This window comes from Chlorocebus sabaeus, chromosome 6, assembly GCF_047675955.1.
Source record: "Chlorocebus sabaeus isolate Y175 chromosome 6, mChlSab1.0.hap1, whole genome shotgun sequence".
Lineage (NCBI taxonomy): Eukaryota > Metazoa > Chordata > Mammalia > Primates > Cercopithecidae > Chlorocebus > Chlorocebus sabaeus.
This window is the reverse complement of record NC_132909.1, coordinates 47508143-47523345: the sequence shown is the minus strand read 5'-3', so window position 1 is coordinate 47523345 and position 15203 is coordinate 47508143. Positions and strand designations below refer to the sequence as shown.

Here is a 15203-nt window from a genome sequence, read left to right as displayed (position 1 = left end):
CGTCCCAGCTAGCCTTTCGGGCTGCGAAGCTCCACCTCCGCAGCCTGTCGGGAGTTGTGGTCCCGCAGCGGTGCCCGAGGGCCCGGCCCGCGCGCATGCGCGCCCCGCCTCTCGGCCCGCGCCCCGCCCGGCCCGCGCTGCACCGTAACAGAGAAACCGGGAGGTGGGATGGGAAAACTTTATTAGGTTTGGCTTCCAGCTTCGGCCACGCGGGCCCCGCCCGCCCCGAGCTCGGGTCACGGGACGCCCCCGCCGCCCTCCTCGTCGTCCTCCACGTCGAGGCCCGGGATGCCGCGGATCTGGCGTTGCAGCGCCCCTCCCAGCAAGGGCACGGCGCCCTCCTCCTCCTCCTCTGGGGGCGGCGGCGGTGGCGGCGACACGGCCCCGGGGGCTGGCTCTGGGGGCACGGGAGGCTGCGCCGGCGCGCCCTCTGCACCCTCCGAGACCCCTGCCGCTTCGCCCTGTGCCCCCTCGTCCAGGGCACCGCCCTCAGCCTCCTCCTGTTCCTTCTCCTCCTCAGGGCTGTCGGTGAAAGGGTTCTCGCCCTGTGGGGAGGGGCGCGGACACTGAAGGGAGGGAGCACAGGCAGGGACTGAGGTGGGGACAAGCCCAGGCCAGGACCAGCGCCTCACCTTCAGGTAGCGCTCCAGCTTCTTGCTGATGAGCTTGTTGTTGAGAATACTGCGGGCCACCATGAGCGAGGACTTCTTGGACTGCTCCATCATGAGCTGCGGGCAGGGCAGAAGGGGCTGGAGAGGCTGCTCTGAGTGCCCTACAAGTTCCCGTCCTGACCCTGCCAGTTTAGAGGGACGCCCCCCTGCCCCTCCACCCACGCTTCCACCCGGACCGCAGCCCCACCAACGGAGGGCCACTCTACAAGCATGGAACCACAACCTATCTGATCTTTGTTCAAATTCCTTCTCCTTCCACACTTACTGTAGGTAATTAAAAATACAGATCTATAGATCTCTATATCTTTACGGCTGTATTACAGAAATCTGATTTGCTTACAAAAAAGCTATAAACAGTGAACAAATTAAACTAAGAGCCAAAGGTGCACCCCATAACAAGGTGCCAACTAGGCTAATAGGCAAGGAGCACTTTGGGACCAACGAGGAGGGTATAAAAGCAGGAACAGATATTTAATCAAATATGTCTTTTTAACCCACAGAATTCCAAGAATGAAGAATTATTCCCAGTCATGCAAGGTTGAAGAGACACTTCTCTGCTGATGGGAGGATCAACTGTTTCCATATTTTTTGGAAAGCAGTTTGACAGAATGTATGAAAAGTAAAAATCTGTTTCATTAATCCCTTCCCAGAACCTATCCTCAATTTAAGAATTGGAAACATACGTGCACACTGATTGTAGTGGTGAAAAATGGGAAAACACCTAAACGTTCCTCAGTGCAGAAAAGGTTAAATAAATTGTACATTCAAAAGAACGTCATGTAGCCCTTCAAATCGGCCTCATCTCTCCAATGGCATAAGAAAGGTGTATAATATAGTACTGTCTGCAAAGCATGCCAGAGCCGTTTTGTCTGGAGGGATTTCCGTCAGTATGCGGGGCCATTTCCTCATGGTGGGAGTACAGGCAAATCTCACTTTGATCATTATAAAAACCATAAGCTAAAAGGAGGATATTTTTGGCGGGGTGGGAGAGCCCACTGAGTCCCGCCCACTCCATTTACATGTTTCAGAAAGCCTTCTCACTTGCTGCTTCTACTCTCTCCATCTTCATTTTTTTTTTCCCTTAGCACGTTTTCTCTACTACTGGAGGAAAATATTAACAGACATCATACATGCTCATAACAAACTAAAGATACATAATTAGGATACTACTATAGACCGTTCCTCAGTGACTCTTTCTCACTTGCCAACACTTTATCCTCCTGGCTCTGGATGCCCAGATGACCACACCATAAATTCTCCCAACTGAGGCACATTTATATTGCTTTCACATTTTCTCCACAGTAACCCAGCAACACCAGAATAAACCTGTACACTTCCATGCTGGTGCTTTTACTTCTAACCAGGTTTGGTTTCAAAGTGATAGTGCCCAATTAACTGCAAAACATTTCCAAGTCATGCTGCTTCCACCTGTGTTTAAAGTGACCTGGTCCTCCTGCCTGCCCATCAGCACTGGATGTTGTCACTGTGGGGTATTTTTGCTGTGGATGAAAGACAGAAGAATCTGTGCTGCTGCTTCCCACGGCATTTCCCTGTCCACCGGCAACTGAGTGCTCTGGTAAGCACACTGGACCATCCGCCCAGAATCTGTAGTTTTCTAACTATTTTCTCATCTTGGTTTTATTTTTCACATTTAAATTTTCTTTTTTTTTTTTTTTTTAGACAGTCTCGCTCTGTCACCCAAGCTGGAGTGCAGGGGCTCTCAGCTCACTGCAACCTCCGCCTTCTGGGTTTAGGCAATTCACATGCCTCAGCCTCCTGAGTAGCTGGGACTACAGGCACCCACCACCACACCCAGCTAATTTTTTGTATTTTTAGTAGATACAGTGTTTTCCTATGTTGCCCAGGCTGGTCTTGAGCTCCTGAGCTCAGGACCTCTGCCCATCTCAGCTTCCCAAAGTGTTAGGATTACAGGCATGAGCCACCACGCCTGGCCAAATTTTCTAGAATTTGATACAGATTGAGTATCCCTTATCCAAAGTGCTTATGACTAGAAGTCTTTCAGATTTTGGAATATTTGCATTATACTTACCAGGTGAGCATCCCTACTCCAAAAAACCCAAAATCTGAAATGCTTCAATGAGCATTTACTTTGTCATGTCTGTGCTGAAAAAGTCAGATTTTACTGGGCACAGTGGCTTGTGCCTGTAGTCTCAGCTACTCTCATGAGGCTGATGCAGGAGGATCGCTTGAGTTCAGGAGTTCAAGGCTATAGTGTTCAATAATTTCACTTGTGACCAGCCACTGCACTCCATCCTGCACAACATGGCAAGACTCAATCTCTTAAAAAAAAAAAAAAAAAGTTTTGGATTTCAGAGTGTTTCAGATTTTGAGATGAAGGATGAACTCAATCTATATGTGTTATGAGGTAGAGGGTCCAAAATTTTCTTTTCCAGAAATGTACAAAACAAACCATTATTTCCCTACCAAATTGGAATATAGTTCTATAATCCCTTATCTATAAACTGGAAATCCAAAAGGCTCTAGAAAACAAGTTTTCCCCCAAAATTCCTTTGGTGGCTAAATATGAACTGACATTACATTTTTATTTATTCCATTTATATATATGTCATGTGAAGAATTATTCATGACTCATCTACAAGGCACTTTCCCCAGATCCTTTTGGAGAGGTTAGTGCTAATACCATATTGTCTTTATTTTTATTTTAGAGATAAGGGTCTCACTCTGTTGCCCAGCCTGCACTGCCATTGTGTGATCACAGCTAACTGCAGCCTCAAACTCCTGGGCTCAAGTGATCTTCCCACTCTAGCCTCTTGAGTAGCTGGGACTATAGGTACTCACCACCATGCTTGGCTAATTTTTTTATTTTTTGTAGAGACGAGGTCTCACTATGGTCAGGAGCTCCAGGGCTCAAGCAATTCTCCCACTTCAGCCTCCCAAAGTGCTGGGATTGCAGGTGTGAGCCACTGTGTCCAGCCTTGCATATTGGCTTTCTGAAGCCCAAAAATTAATTCTGAGGCATCTGGCCCTAAGGTTTCAGATAAGATATCTGTACTAACTTCAACAAATTACTAAGTCTGAAACATACTGGGATCTTTTGCTAGACTCTCTATTATGGTTCCACTGTTTATCACTGTGTTAGTATCACTTTTTTGGTTTTTTAATTGCAGAAGCTTTGTAGTTTTAATATTTTTGAAATCAATCTCTCAACTATTGTTAGACTGAATTCTACAATGTAAAACTTTAAAATAATTTCATTTCATTCAGTCCTACTCCCCAACTGAGATTTTTGACTAGAATTGTGCTGTCTATATTAATTTGGAGAGAACTGGTTTTCGTTTTGTTTCACTATAAAATCGCCCATTTAAGAACACAGAACATTCCTCTATTCATTATGGTCTTATTTCATATCCTTGGAGTATTTGTAGTTCTTAAAGATCTCAAGCCTTTCTTCTTTTTTTTTCTTTGAGACAGAGATTTGCTCTTGTTGCCCAGGCTGGAGTGCAATGGTGTGATCTTGGCTCACTGCAACCTCCACCTCCCCGGTTCAAGTGATTCTCCTGCCTCAGCCTCCTGAGTAGCTGGGATTATAGGCGCCCACCACCACGCCCAGCTAATTTTTTGTATTTTTAGTAGAGACAGGGTTTTACTACGTTGGCCAGGCTGGTCTCAAACTCCTGACCTCAGGCAATCCACCCATCTCAGCTTCCCAAAGTGCTGGAATTACAGGCGTGAGCCACCGTGCCTGGCCCTCAAGTCTTTCTTCTTAAATCTCTATTCTTAGCTATTTCATACATTGTGTGGTTATTTTAAGTAGTTGTTTTTTTTTTCCATTTAAATTTCTAACTGGTTAGTACTAGAATAGAGAAACACTACTACTTTTTGTATGCTATTTTGAATCCCATCCCCTTACCAAATTCTATAAATTCTAAGAACATTTTGGTGGGATCATTCAGCTTTTCTAAGAGCATAATCTCACTATTTGCACATGAAGAAAAAAAGAGTTTGCATTATACCAATAATGTTGCTAGATTTCTTTTTCTTTTTCTTTTTGACACAGAGTCTCGCTCTGTCACCCAGGCTGGAGTGCAGTGGTGCAATCTCGGCTCACTGCAAGCTCTCCCTCCCGGGTTCACGCCATTCTCCTGCCTCAGCCTCCCGAGTAGCTGGGACTACAGGCGCCCACCACTACGCCTGGCTAATTTTTTGTATTTTTAGTAGAGACGGGGTTTCAGTGTGTTAGCCAGGATGGTCTCAATCTCCTGACCTCATGATCTGCCCGCCTCGGCCTCCCAAAGTGCTGGGATTACAGGCGTGAGCCACCGCGCACAGTAAGTGTTGCTAGATTTCTTATGGAACCATCTCTCCAAACAAACCTTACTTATAATGTGTCTTACATAGGGATCACTACTAGATTGATAATTACTAATATTTTATTTAGCACTTTATTTATTTTTTTGAGTCAGAGTCTTGCTCTGTTGCCCCGGCTGGAATGCAGTGGCATGCACAGCTCATTGCAGCCTCAACCTCCTGGGCTCAGGCAATCCTCCCATCTCAGCCTTCCAAGTAGCTGGGACCACATGCCCCAGTACCTGGCTAATTTTTTTATTTTTACTTTTATAGACCCAGGATCTCACTATATTGCCCAGGCTGGTCTTGAACTCCTGGGCTCAAATGATCCTCCACCTCAGTCTCCCAAAGTGCTGGGATTACAGGTGTAAGTCACTATATCCAGCCTACTTTCCTATCTTTAACAATAGTAAACTAATCTACATTTTGGTATCATCTTTATCAGTATTTTGGAATTAAGGTTTAAGAAGCTTCCTAAATATTAATTTGAGAGGACAGACTTCTAGCATAGCAGTCTGAGGAGTTCCCTGGAACTACTACCTAGTGAAACTAATGAAAAGTATTAAAAAACAACGATTTAAAGTCTCTGAAAATGTTCCTAAGGACATACAGCAAATGAGAAAGATTTAACGAGGAAAAGCTACTAACACTCAGTAAGAAGAATGAAGAGTTGTGATGTCTGAAACACGACCTATTGCAATCCTGCCTCCCCCAGTTTAATGTGATGGAAACTCCAGACAGTGCAGCCAGGAAGACAGGCCTCCCTGCATCTGCCCGGCTCATCTCAGTTGAGGGGTCTGACATCTTCCCAGGAGGAGCAGAATGTCAGCATAGGTTTTTGTGTTTTTTTTGTTTTGTTTTTGAGATGGAGTTGCACTCTTGGTTGCCCAAGCTGCAGTGCAATGGAGTGATCTCGGCTCACTGCAACCTCTACTTTCCAGGTTCAAGCAATTCTCCTGCCTCAGCCTTCCGAGTAGCTGGGATTACAAGTGCCTGCCACCAAGCCCAGCTAATTTGTGTATTTTTAGTAGAGATAGGGTTTCACAGTGTTGTCCAGGCTGGTCTTGAACTCCTGACCTCAGGTGATCTGCCCACCTTGGCCTCCCAAAGTGCTGGGATTACAGGCGTGAGCCACTATACCCAGCCGGATGTCAGTATCTCTCGTCTCGCCCTCAGCTACCTATTGCTGAGATGAAGTTCTGGACAAGTATAGCTGAGAGGGAACGGTTCCTATCTTCTACCCAGCCACACACACGAATGGAGGCTTGACCCTGGGCATGGCACACTAAGAATATGAGGGCTCACATACCCATGGTTTGTTCATAAAGCGGAGGTTCTATGCCAGGAAAGGCAAACCAAGACCAGAGGCCTACAGCCCACTGTACCTCCTCCCATGTCTCTCCTAAAGTGGCAGAGTCACTCAGAGAGGCACTCCCTTGTCTCCATCCACAGAACTTCAGCTCAGAGATTCTGCCCAGAGTAAGAACAGGGCCCTACATCAGCAAACTCCCAATCTCAAAGGAACTGACTTCATTGGCAAGAGTGTTGGAAAGTGCAAGACTAGGGACTCTCTCAAAAACAAAGGAAACTAGGGAGAAAAAAAGTTAAAAGGACTTTTTTTTTCTTTCTGAGTATTTATTGGGGTTAAACACTGATAGCTTTGTTCTCCCCCCGCCCCAACTACACAGCCATAAAAAAGAAAGACTGCTAGATTTGATAGTGATATTAGCTAACCGATAGGCCAACTAGGTTACCAGAGAGGACCAGGACTAGTAAAATAGCTAAGAACAGACTCCCTGGGTTCAGAATAAATCTCAAAACAACAACCTCAAAAACCATCCCTGTTGGGCCTGGCGTAGTGGCTCACGCCAGTAATCCTAGCACTTTGGGAGGCTGAGGTGGGTGGCTCACAAGGTCAAGAGTTCGAGACCAGCCTGATCAACATGGTGAAACCCCGTCTCTACTAAGAATACAAAAATTAGCCGGGCGTGGTAGCACATGCCTATAATCCCAGCTGTTTGGGAGGCTAAGGCAGGAGAATTGCTTGAACCTGAGAGGCGGAGGTTGCAGTAAGCCAAGATCACACTACTGCACTCCAGCCTGGGCAACAGAGCAAGACTCCATCTCAAAAAAAAAAGAATTAGTGAAAAATTATGAGACATCCAAAGGAAACTCTGACCCAGGCACAGATAAAAAAGCAGACAATAGAAACTTCCTATGACAGTGACCAGATGTCAACTTCAACAAAGACTTCAAAGTAGCAATAATCAATATGTTTAAAGAAAACTCAAGTAGAAGGTATGATGACACTGTCTCATGAAACAATTCAAACACAGAGATAGAAATTATAATAATAACATATTAAATCTTAGAGCTGAAAAGTACAATAACAGACACCAAAAATCCATTTGAAGGACTCAACAGATTTGAATTTAAGGATTAGTGAACTTCGGCCGGGTGCGGTGGCTCCCACCTGTAATCCCAGCACTTTGGGAGGCTGAGATGGGCGAGGTCAGGTGATAGAGACCATCCTGGCTAACACGGTGAAACCCTGTCTCTACTAAAAATAAAAAAATTAGCCGGGTGTGGTGGCGGGCGCCTGTAGTCCCAGCTACTTGGGAGGCTAAGGCAGGAAAATGGCGTGAACCCAGGAGGCAGAGCTTGCAGTGAGCCAAGATCATGCCACTGCACTCCAGCCTGGGCGACAGAGCTAGACTCCGTCTCAAAAAAAAATTAAAAAAAAAAAAAAAAAAAAAAGTGAACTTGGCCGAGCGCGGTGGTTCACGCCTGTAATCCCAGCACTTTGGGAGGCCGAGGCGGATGGATCAAAAAGAAAAAGAATTAGTGAACTTGTGGATTGAAAGAGATTATACAATCTGCAGAACAGAGAGAAAAAGGTGAGGAAAAATGAACAGAGTCTCAGACAACCATGGCACACTATTAAGTGATCCAACATATGGGTAATGAGCATCAGAAGAGGAAAAAGAGAAAGGAGTAGGAAAACAAAATACTTGAAGAAACAATGGCTGAAAGCTTCAGAAGGCTGATGAAAACTGTAATCTATACATCAAAGCAGCTTAGGCCAGGGGTGCTGGCTCACGCCTGTAATCCCAGCACTTTGGGAGGCTGAGGTGGGCAGATCACAAGGTCAGGAGATTGACACCATCCTGGCCAAGATGGTGAAACCCCATCTCTACTAAAATACAAAAAATTAGCCGGGCATGGTGGTGTGCGCCTATAATCCCAGCTACTTAGGAGGCAGAGGCAGGGGAATCACTTGAACCTGGGAGGCGGAGGTTGCAGTGAGCCGAGATTGTGCCATTGCACTCCAGCCTGGCGACAGAGGAAGACTCCGTCTCAAAAACAACAACAACAAAAAAAAAAGCAAAAAAAAAGCAGTCCAACAAACTCCAGGTAGAATAAACACAGAGAGATGCACAAAGACATAATAAAGGTGCCAAGAGTCAAAGACAAGGGAAAAATCTTGAAAGCAGCAAGACAAATCATCATGAGGAAACCCCAATATTAGGTTAAAAGCTGACTTCTCAGCCGGGTGTGGTGACTCATGCCTGTAGTGGCGAGACTCTGTCTCTATTTTTTTTTTCAAATCAAAAAAGGGAACTTTCTAGACAGACACAAATTACTAAAAATGACTATTAAAAAAACCCCAGTCTGGGCGCGGTGGCTCACGCCTGTAATCCCAGCACTCCAGCACTTTGGGAGGCCGAGGCAGGCGGATCACAAGATCAGGAGATCGAGACCACGGTGAAACCGTCTCTACTAAAAATACAAAAAGTTAGCCGGGCACAGTGGCGGGCGCCTGTAGTCCCAGCTACTCCGGAGGCTGAGGCAGGAGAATGGCGTGAACCTGGGAGGCGGAGCTTGCAGTGAGCCAAGATGGAGCCACTGCACTCCAGCCTGGGGGACAGAGCAAGACTCTCTCAAAAAAAAAACAAAAAACCCCCCCAGAATATCCGAATATACCCTATAACAAGTGGAAACTGAATTAATAATAATATAAAAAAGCTATATTAATAATTTAAAAAACTAAATAATAATATTAAAAATATATTAAAAAACAGGCTGGGCACAGTGGCTCACGCCTATAATCCCAGCATTTTGAGAGGCCAAGGCAGGCAGATCGCTTGAGTCCAGGAATTTGATACCAGCCTGGGGTAACATGACAAAAATCACATCTCTACAAAAAACTACCAAAACTAGCCAGGCATGATGACGCACATGCCTTTAGTCCTAGCTACTTGGGATGCTGAAGTGCGAGGGTTGCCTGAGCCTGAGAGGTGGAGGTTGCAGTGAGCCCAGATCACACCACTGCACTCCAGCCTAGGCGACAGAGTGAGACCCTGTCTCAAAAAAAAAAAAAAAAAAAAAGGTAGTTAAAGAAAAGCCAGGCCTAGATGGCTTCACAGGCAAATTCTCCCAAGCACTTGAAGAATTAATACTAGTATACTAGTTCTTCACAAACTCTTCCAAGAAACCAAAACAGGAAGAAAAATGACAACTAACTGTATGAGGCCAGTGTTAATTAACCTGATACCCAAACCATGTCACTAAAACGCTACAGACTATTATCTTTCATGAATATAGATGCAAAAATTCTCAACAAAATGCCAGCAAAACCAATCTAATATATAAACATAATTACACACTATGACCAAGCAGGATATATCCCAGAGATGCAAGGAAGTTTTATATCCAAATAAAAGAATGTAACATACTGTAACAACAGAATCAGAGACAAAAGTCACATGATCACCTCAACAGAGGCAGAAAAAGCATCTGACAAAGTCCAATACCATTTTAAGATAAAACACTTAATAAAACAGGACTAGAATGGAACTTCCTGAACTCAGTCAAGGGCACCTATGAAAAACCCACAGCTGACATCACACTTAATGGTAAAGACTAGTGCTTTCCCTGTAAGATCAGAAAGAAGACGAGGACATCCATTCTCACCACTTCTTTTCAATACTGTATTGGAGGTTCTAACCAGGGCAATTAGGTAAGAAAAAGAAATAAAATGAATCTAGATTGGAAAGGACAAGTAAAATGAACTCTATTTGCAGATGACTGATGTTGTACAAAGAAACCCCTAAGAAATCCACTAAAAACTAGGTTGGGCATGGTGGCTCACACCTGTAATCTCAGCACTTTGGGAGGCCGAGGCGGGCGGATCACCAGCAGGAGATTGAGACCATCCTAGCTAACATGGTGAAACCCGGTCTCTACTAAAAATACAAAACAACTAGCCGGGCGTGGTGTCGGGCGCCTGTAGACCCAGCTACTCGGGAGGCTGAGGCAGGAGAATGGCATGGACCCAGGAGGCGCAGCTTGCAGTGAGCCGAGATCGCGCACTCCAGCCTGGGCAACAGAGCGAGACTCTGTCTCAAAAAAACAAAAACGAACAAACAAAAATAGAAATCCACTAAAAACTATTAGAACTAATATTATTTTATGTTTTTATTTTTATTTATTTATTTTTTGAGATGGAGTCTCACTCTGTCGCCCAGGCTGGAGTGCAGTGGTGCGATCTCAGCTCACAGGAAGCTCAGCCTCTCGGGTTCACGCCATTCTCCTGCCCCAGCCTCCCGAGTAGCTGGGACTACAGGCGCCGCCACCATGCCTAGCTAATTTTTTGTATTTTTAGTAGAGACGGGGTTTCACTGTGTTAGCCAAGATGGTCTGGATCTCCTGACCTCAACATCCACCTGCCTCGGCCTCCAACAGTGCTAGGATTACAGGCGTGAGCCACCGCGCCCGGCCCTAGGATCAATTTTGAGCTTATATTTTGCTATCACCTGCCCTGTATTTTCCAACTTTTTTTTGAGACAGAGTCTTGCTCTGTCTCCCAGGCTGAAGTGCAGTGGCGCGATCTCGGCTTACTGCAAGCTCTGTCTCCTGGGTTCACACCATTCTCCCACCTCAGCATCCCGAGTAGCTGGAACTACAGGCGCCCGCCACCACACCCGGCTAATTTTTTTGTATTTTTAGTAGAGACGGGTTTCACTCTGTTAGCCAGGATGGTCTTGATCTCCTGACCTCGAGATCTGCCCGCCTCGGCCTCCCAAAGCCCTGGGATTACAGGTAGAAGCTACTGCGTCCAGCGTTTTTTTTTTTTTTTTTTTTTTTTTTTTTTGTGATGAGTCTCGCTCTGTCACCAGGCTAGAGTGCACTGGCACAATCTTGGCTCACTGCAACCTCTGCCTCCTGGGTTCAAGTGATTCTTCTGCGTCAGCCTCCTGAGTAGCTAGGATTACAGTTGCCCGCCATCACGCCCAGCTAATTTTTGTATTTTTAGTACAGATGGGGTTTCACCATGTTGGCTAGGAAGGTCTCCATCTCTTGACCTTGTGATCTGTCCACCCTGGCCTCCCAAAGTGCTGGGATTACACGCGTGAGCCACCACGCCCAGCCGGATTTTCCAACTTTTATTAATGACATGTAGTTTCCAGACTCTGCAGTCTTCTAACCCCTACGAGTTCCTAGCACAAGAATCTGTTTTTGGCAAGTTCCCTAAAGCTTCTGTTGCCAAAGCCAATTCACACTTTCCTTTTCTTCCCAGAACTCTTGGTGGCATTTCCCAATCCTGAGTCTCTGCAACCACCCAAGCCAGAGAGACCCCTGACACTGTCCACCATTCAGAATCATCCTATCGAAAAAGACCAGAGGGGCATTGTGATGAGCATGGGAAAAGGTGGAGAAATGCTGCTTCCCATGCTCACGCTGGATGCTAACATCTGTTCATAAACCCCACCACCCTCCTCCAGGGTGAAGACAGCCAAACACCTCTTTGGCCCACAGCTGGTCCTGGGCCTCTTTGCTGTCTGCTGATACACAGCCCCTTCACCCCCACCTCCAACCCAGCACGTCATCCATTCAATCAAAATAGACCTACTTTGGCCTCTGTGCTAGGCACTGGAGCTACGCTGGAAAATGAGACAGAATTTGCTCATTCTCTTGCCTTATGTTCTCCATGCCCCACAACACACTTCCCCACAGCTCCCTGCTCCCTGACAATCTCAGCAGCACCACTGTCCTCCCAGTTCCCCAAGTCAGAAACCAGAGTCACCCCAGGCTCCTGCTCACTCCCACATGCCAGCCTCCGGCTCCCTTCCTTCAACTGCTCTTCTCCCCTTCACTCCTAAGGTGGGGTCCCCTCTCATCTGGAGACCGCAGCAGCTCCTCCTTGGCCCCCACTGCCCCACCTAGGTGCAGGCCTGAAGTCTCTAGTTCAACACCAACTCTAATCCTGTTAATCCCGTACTTAAAACTTGACTGCCTACAGGAACAAGCCCAGGCCTCTCAGCACAGGTCTCCTGAGCCTCGAGCCCAACCCCCTCCTCCAGCAACACTTGCACTGCATCATCTCCATCTGGTTTCTGAACCTCATCTGGCGCTGGCCCTATGAACATAGAGGCCCCCATATCCCACAGAATACGTCACCTTCTCCCAGGCAGAGTCCCACCCCTCTCTCTGTAGCCGTGCTGCCTGCACTGGGCTGGAAACGTTATTCACTTCCTCCTGCCTCCACTGCAGTCCCTCACGGGTAGACAGAGGTTCTAACTGCACAACCTCCCCAGAGGCCTCAATCTACCCACAGGACAGAGGGAGAGCACTGTGGCCACTCACCCTGCGGTTCCGGTTGTGATCCATGGTCTTCAGGTGCTTCTGGATGATCCCAAACTGCATGGGAATGAAGAGGTCGCAGGCTGCACAATGGGCTGCCTCTACCTTCTTCACAAAATGCTCCATGGCAATTTCTGTAGTGGGGAGGAGGGAGTCACCACTGGGCCCAGGTGCCTAAGATAGACCCAGGTGTTTGAGGAAAAAAACCACACCAGCTCCTCCTCAACTTGCCCTGCCACTTCCACCTGGGCCTGAGCCGAGGCTGTTCTCCTGACCTTCCCTGGGAGAACAGAAGGGTGTCCTGACCCTGCACTGAGAATCAGGAGGGCAGGCTGAGGCCTCTCCTGGTGGGAGCGGGCTGGCAATCTCCTCACCCTGGGTCAGATCCTGGTCTCTGTAGATTTGCTGGATGAGGCCATCAAGGTCCTCCACAGTTTTTCGGAGCTCCTCTGTCTTCTTGGTCTTGTTGGTGACGTACTCCTGCAAGGAATATGAAAGTTCGTGTGGGCCACTTTATGTTCTCAGGGGTCCAAGAAACTAAGAGCGGCTGTGTTACTCCAAGGCTCACCTGCAGAAAGTCAGCCGTCTGCTTAGGGAGCTTGGTGCCTACGTACTTGAAGTGTTCCTTGTGGAACTTGCTGTCAAGATGGCTGGCCATCTCATCCTCATAGAAGGTCCGGTATTTGCAGAGAGAACACACAAACTGGATCCTGCCACAGGAAGGAAACGAGGGGCTGAGGCTGCAAGTGTCCCAGGGGATAGTGCTGCTGCCTCACCCAACCCAGACACAAGCCCTGAAACAGGCCTTGCTCATGGGCCTCTGAAGTACGGTCCCAGCAGAGGGACAGGCTGGGACCAGTGGGGTCGGGAGTAGAAAGGGCCAGAAAGTCTGCAGGCTGCAGTTACTGCAACGTAGGGGACAGGGGAGGAGCTCTTCCTTCCCACAGGCAGGAGGCTGAAGCCTGAGACAGCAGCTGCTGCAACAGGCAACGAGTCGCTGGAAAGTTGCTGGAGGGCCTCGCTACCAAGGCTGGGCAGGAGCGTGTGCACTTGGCCCAGGTGGGGACCGGAAGGAAGGATGCCCTGGCGTGAGCCAGGTGGCCCTGAGGTGCAGAGTGGAGTACGCAGTCCCGAGTCAGGGCCCGAAAAGGTGCTGCATCTTCCTTCTGGGATCTGGGGGACTCAAAGGCCCAGCCCATCCTCTGCTCAGAATGCTTGGGGGTGGTGTCGGGAGGGATGGGAGGCAGCAGGCCTGGGCACCTGCTGCCTCATCTTCCTCTTCCAAGAAGAGACCAGTCTGAGCTGGAAGGAGGGCGCCCGCCCGGCCTGCCAGAGGGCAGCCTGGAGTCACCTGGGCGAGGTGCTCTGTCTGGGCCTGGTGTCCACAGTAGAAGCCCGGGGTCTGGGGCCTGGGCCGGAGCAGGCCGCCGTGGCAAGGGGCGGAGGAGGCCAGCCGCCACCGAGACCTCGGGGCGGGTCCCTACCTCTGCCGGACGTCCTTATCTGGGCCACGGGGTCAGCTTTGTCTGGAGAGCCCAGGGGCCGGGCGCCGGCGAGGCTGAGGAAGGTCCAGCAAGAGCAAGAGTCTGAGGCGGAGGAGGCAAGCGCCAGTGCGGGAGCCCTGAGGGCAGACAGACCCGACCAAGGGGCGTGAAGGGCTCAGCCGCAGACAGGCCCGGCCTGACAGGGCCGGCGGGCAGGGCAGAGGGCAGGCCCGAGGCTGCCACAGCCCACAGGTGCTGCCATCTCTCCTGGGCACGGCGGTGGCCTCTTGGCAGCTAGCTGGGGCGGCACAGGCGCCTTGGACCTTGAGTCTCTGATGAGCTGGCCCCCTCCCTCAGGGGCATCAGGCCCCCAGTGCACCTTGGGGTTCGTGCGCCGAGTGACCTAGCGCCGGAGCTTCTGAGCAACGGTGCCGAGCGGTGTCAGGTCTCGGCCCACAGACGCCAGCGGTCGCCAGGCGGCCGCAGAGGGGCAGGGGATGAGTCAGGCCTTGGGAGCTGGGCCTGGCGGGAAGCAGGGTCCATGCACGGCCGAGCAGGTGGCGGCTCCCAGGGGAGGCCAGAGGGCGGCGAGCTGGCAGAGCTATGGCCCTGCTCTCCTGGCGGTAGCCCCACAGCGAGGCAGAGGCAGAGGGGTGGAGGGAAGCCGGTTACCTTTCCACCATGCGGTCTCGCTGCCGCTTTTTCTGCTTGTCCTGACTCTTCTTGCCTGCCTGTAACTTGCGCTTGGTCTGGCCATTCTCATCCTGAGTGGTCAGGGCCCCTGTGGGAGCAGATGGGCACTGTCACCAATTTGGCTCTGCCAGGACAGGGCAGGCCCTGTGGCCTCTGGCTGAATCACCCGCTGTCCACTCCAGCGGATCCATCGAGAATAGCTGTCCAAGCAAGGCCTCTGGCCATGAGCAGGGCTGGGTATCCTGGGCTGTGCAGGGAGTGGGTTTGGTCTAGGCCCCAAGGAGTGGCAGCCAGGTGCTGACCCGTCCACTCTCCAGGATACCCATGCTCTTTGTAGAGTGGGCCAGGAGGCGGCTGGAAAGCAAAGAGGGGGTATCTTGGT

General features: G+C 49.2%; 1 protein-coding gene and 1 long non-coding RNA gene across 3 annotated transcripts in view; one reads left to right on the top strand and one right to left on the bottom strand.

Moving 5' to 3' along the window:
• Positions 1-164: 164 nt before the first annotated feature.
• The window catches only part of AKAP8L (A-kinase anchoring protein 8 like), a 35155-nt gene continuing 20116 nt past the window's right edge, over positions 165-15203 (bottom strand). For both annotated transcript variants that reach the window (XM_007995581.3, XM_037992110.2), the window contains 6 exons: positions 14801-14909; positions 13213-13354; positions 13019-13124; positions 12648-12778; positions 633-728; positions 165-545 (listed from right to left, as the gene is read on the bottom strand). In XM_007995581.3, coding sequence (XP_007993772.1) covers positions 237-545; positions 633-728; positions 12648-12778; positions 13019-13124; positions 13213-13354; positions 14801-14909 — 893 coding nt within the window. In that variant the 3' untranslated portion in view covers positions 165-236. The remainder of the gene's footprint in view (positions 546-632; positions 729-12647; positions 12779-13018; positions 13125-13212; positions 13355-14800; positions 14910-15203) is intronic.
• On the top strand, positions 723-1444 carry LOC119621846 (uncharacterized). The gene is made up of 2 exons (XR_005238432.2): positions 723-941; positions 1172-1444. It is a non-coding gene; the product is annotated as an uncharacterized lncRNA (long non-coding RNA).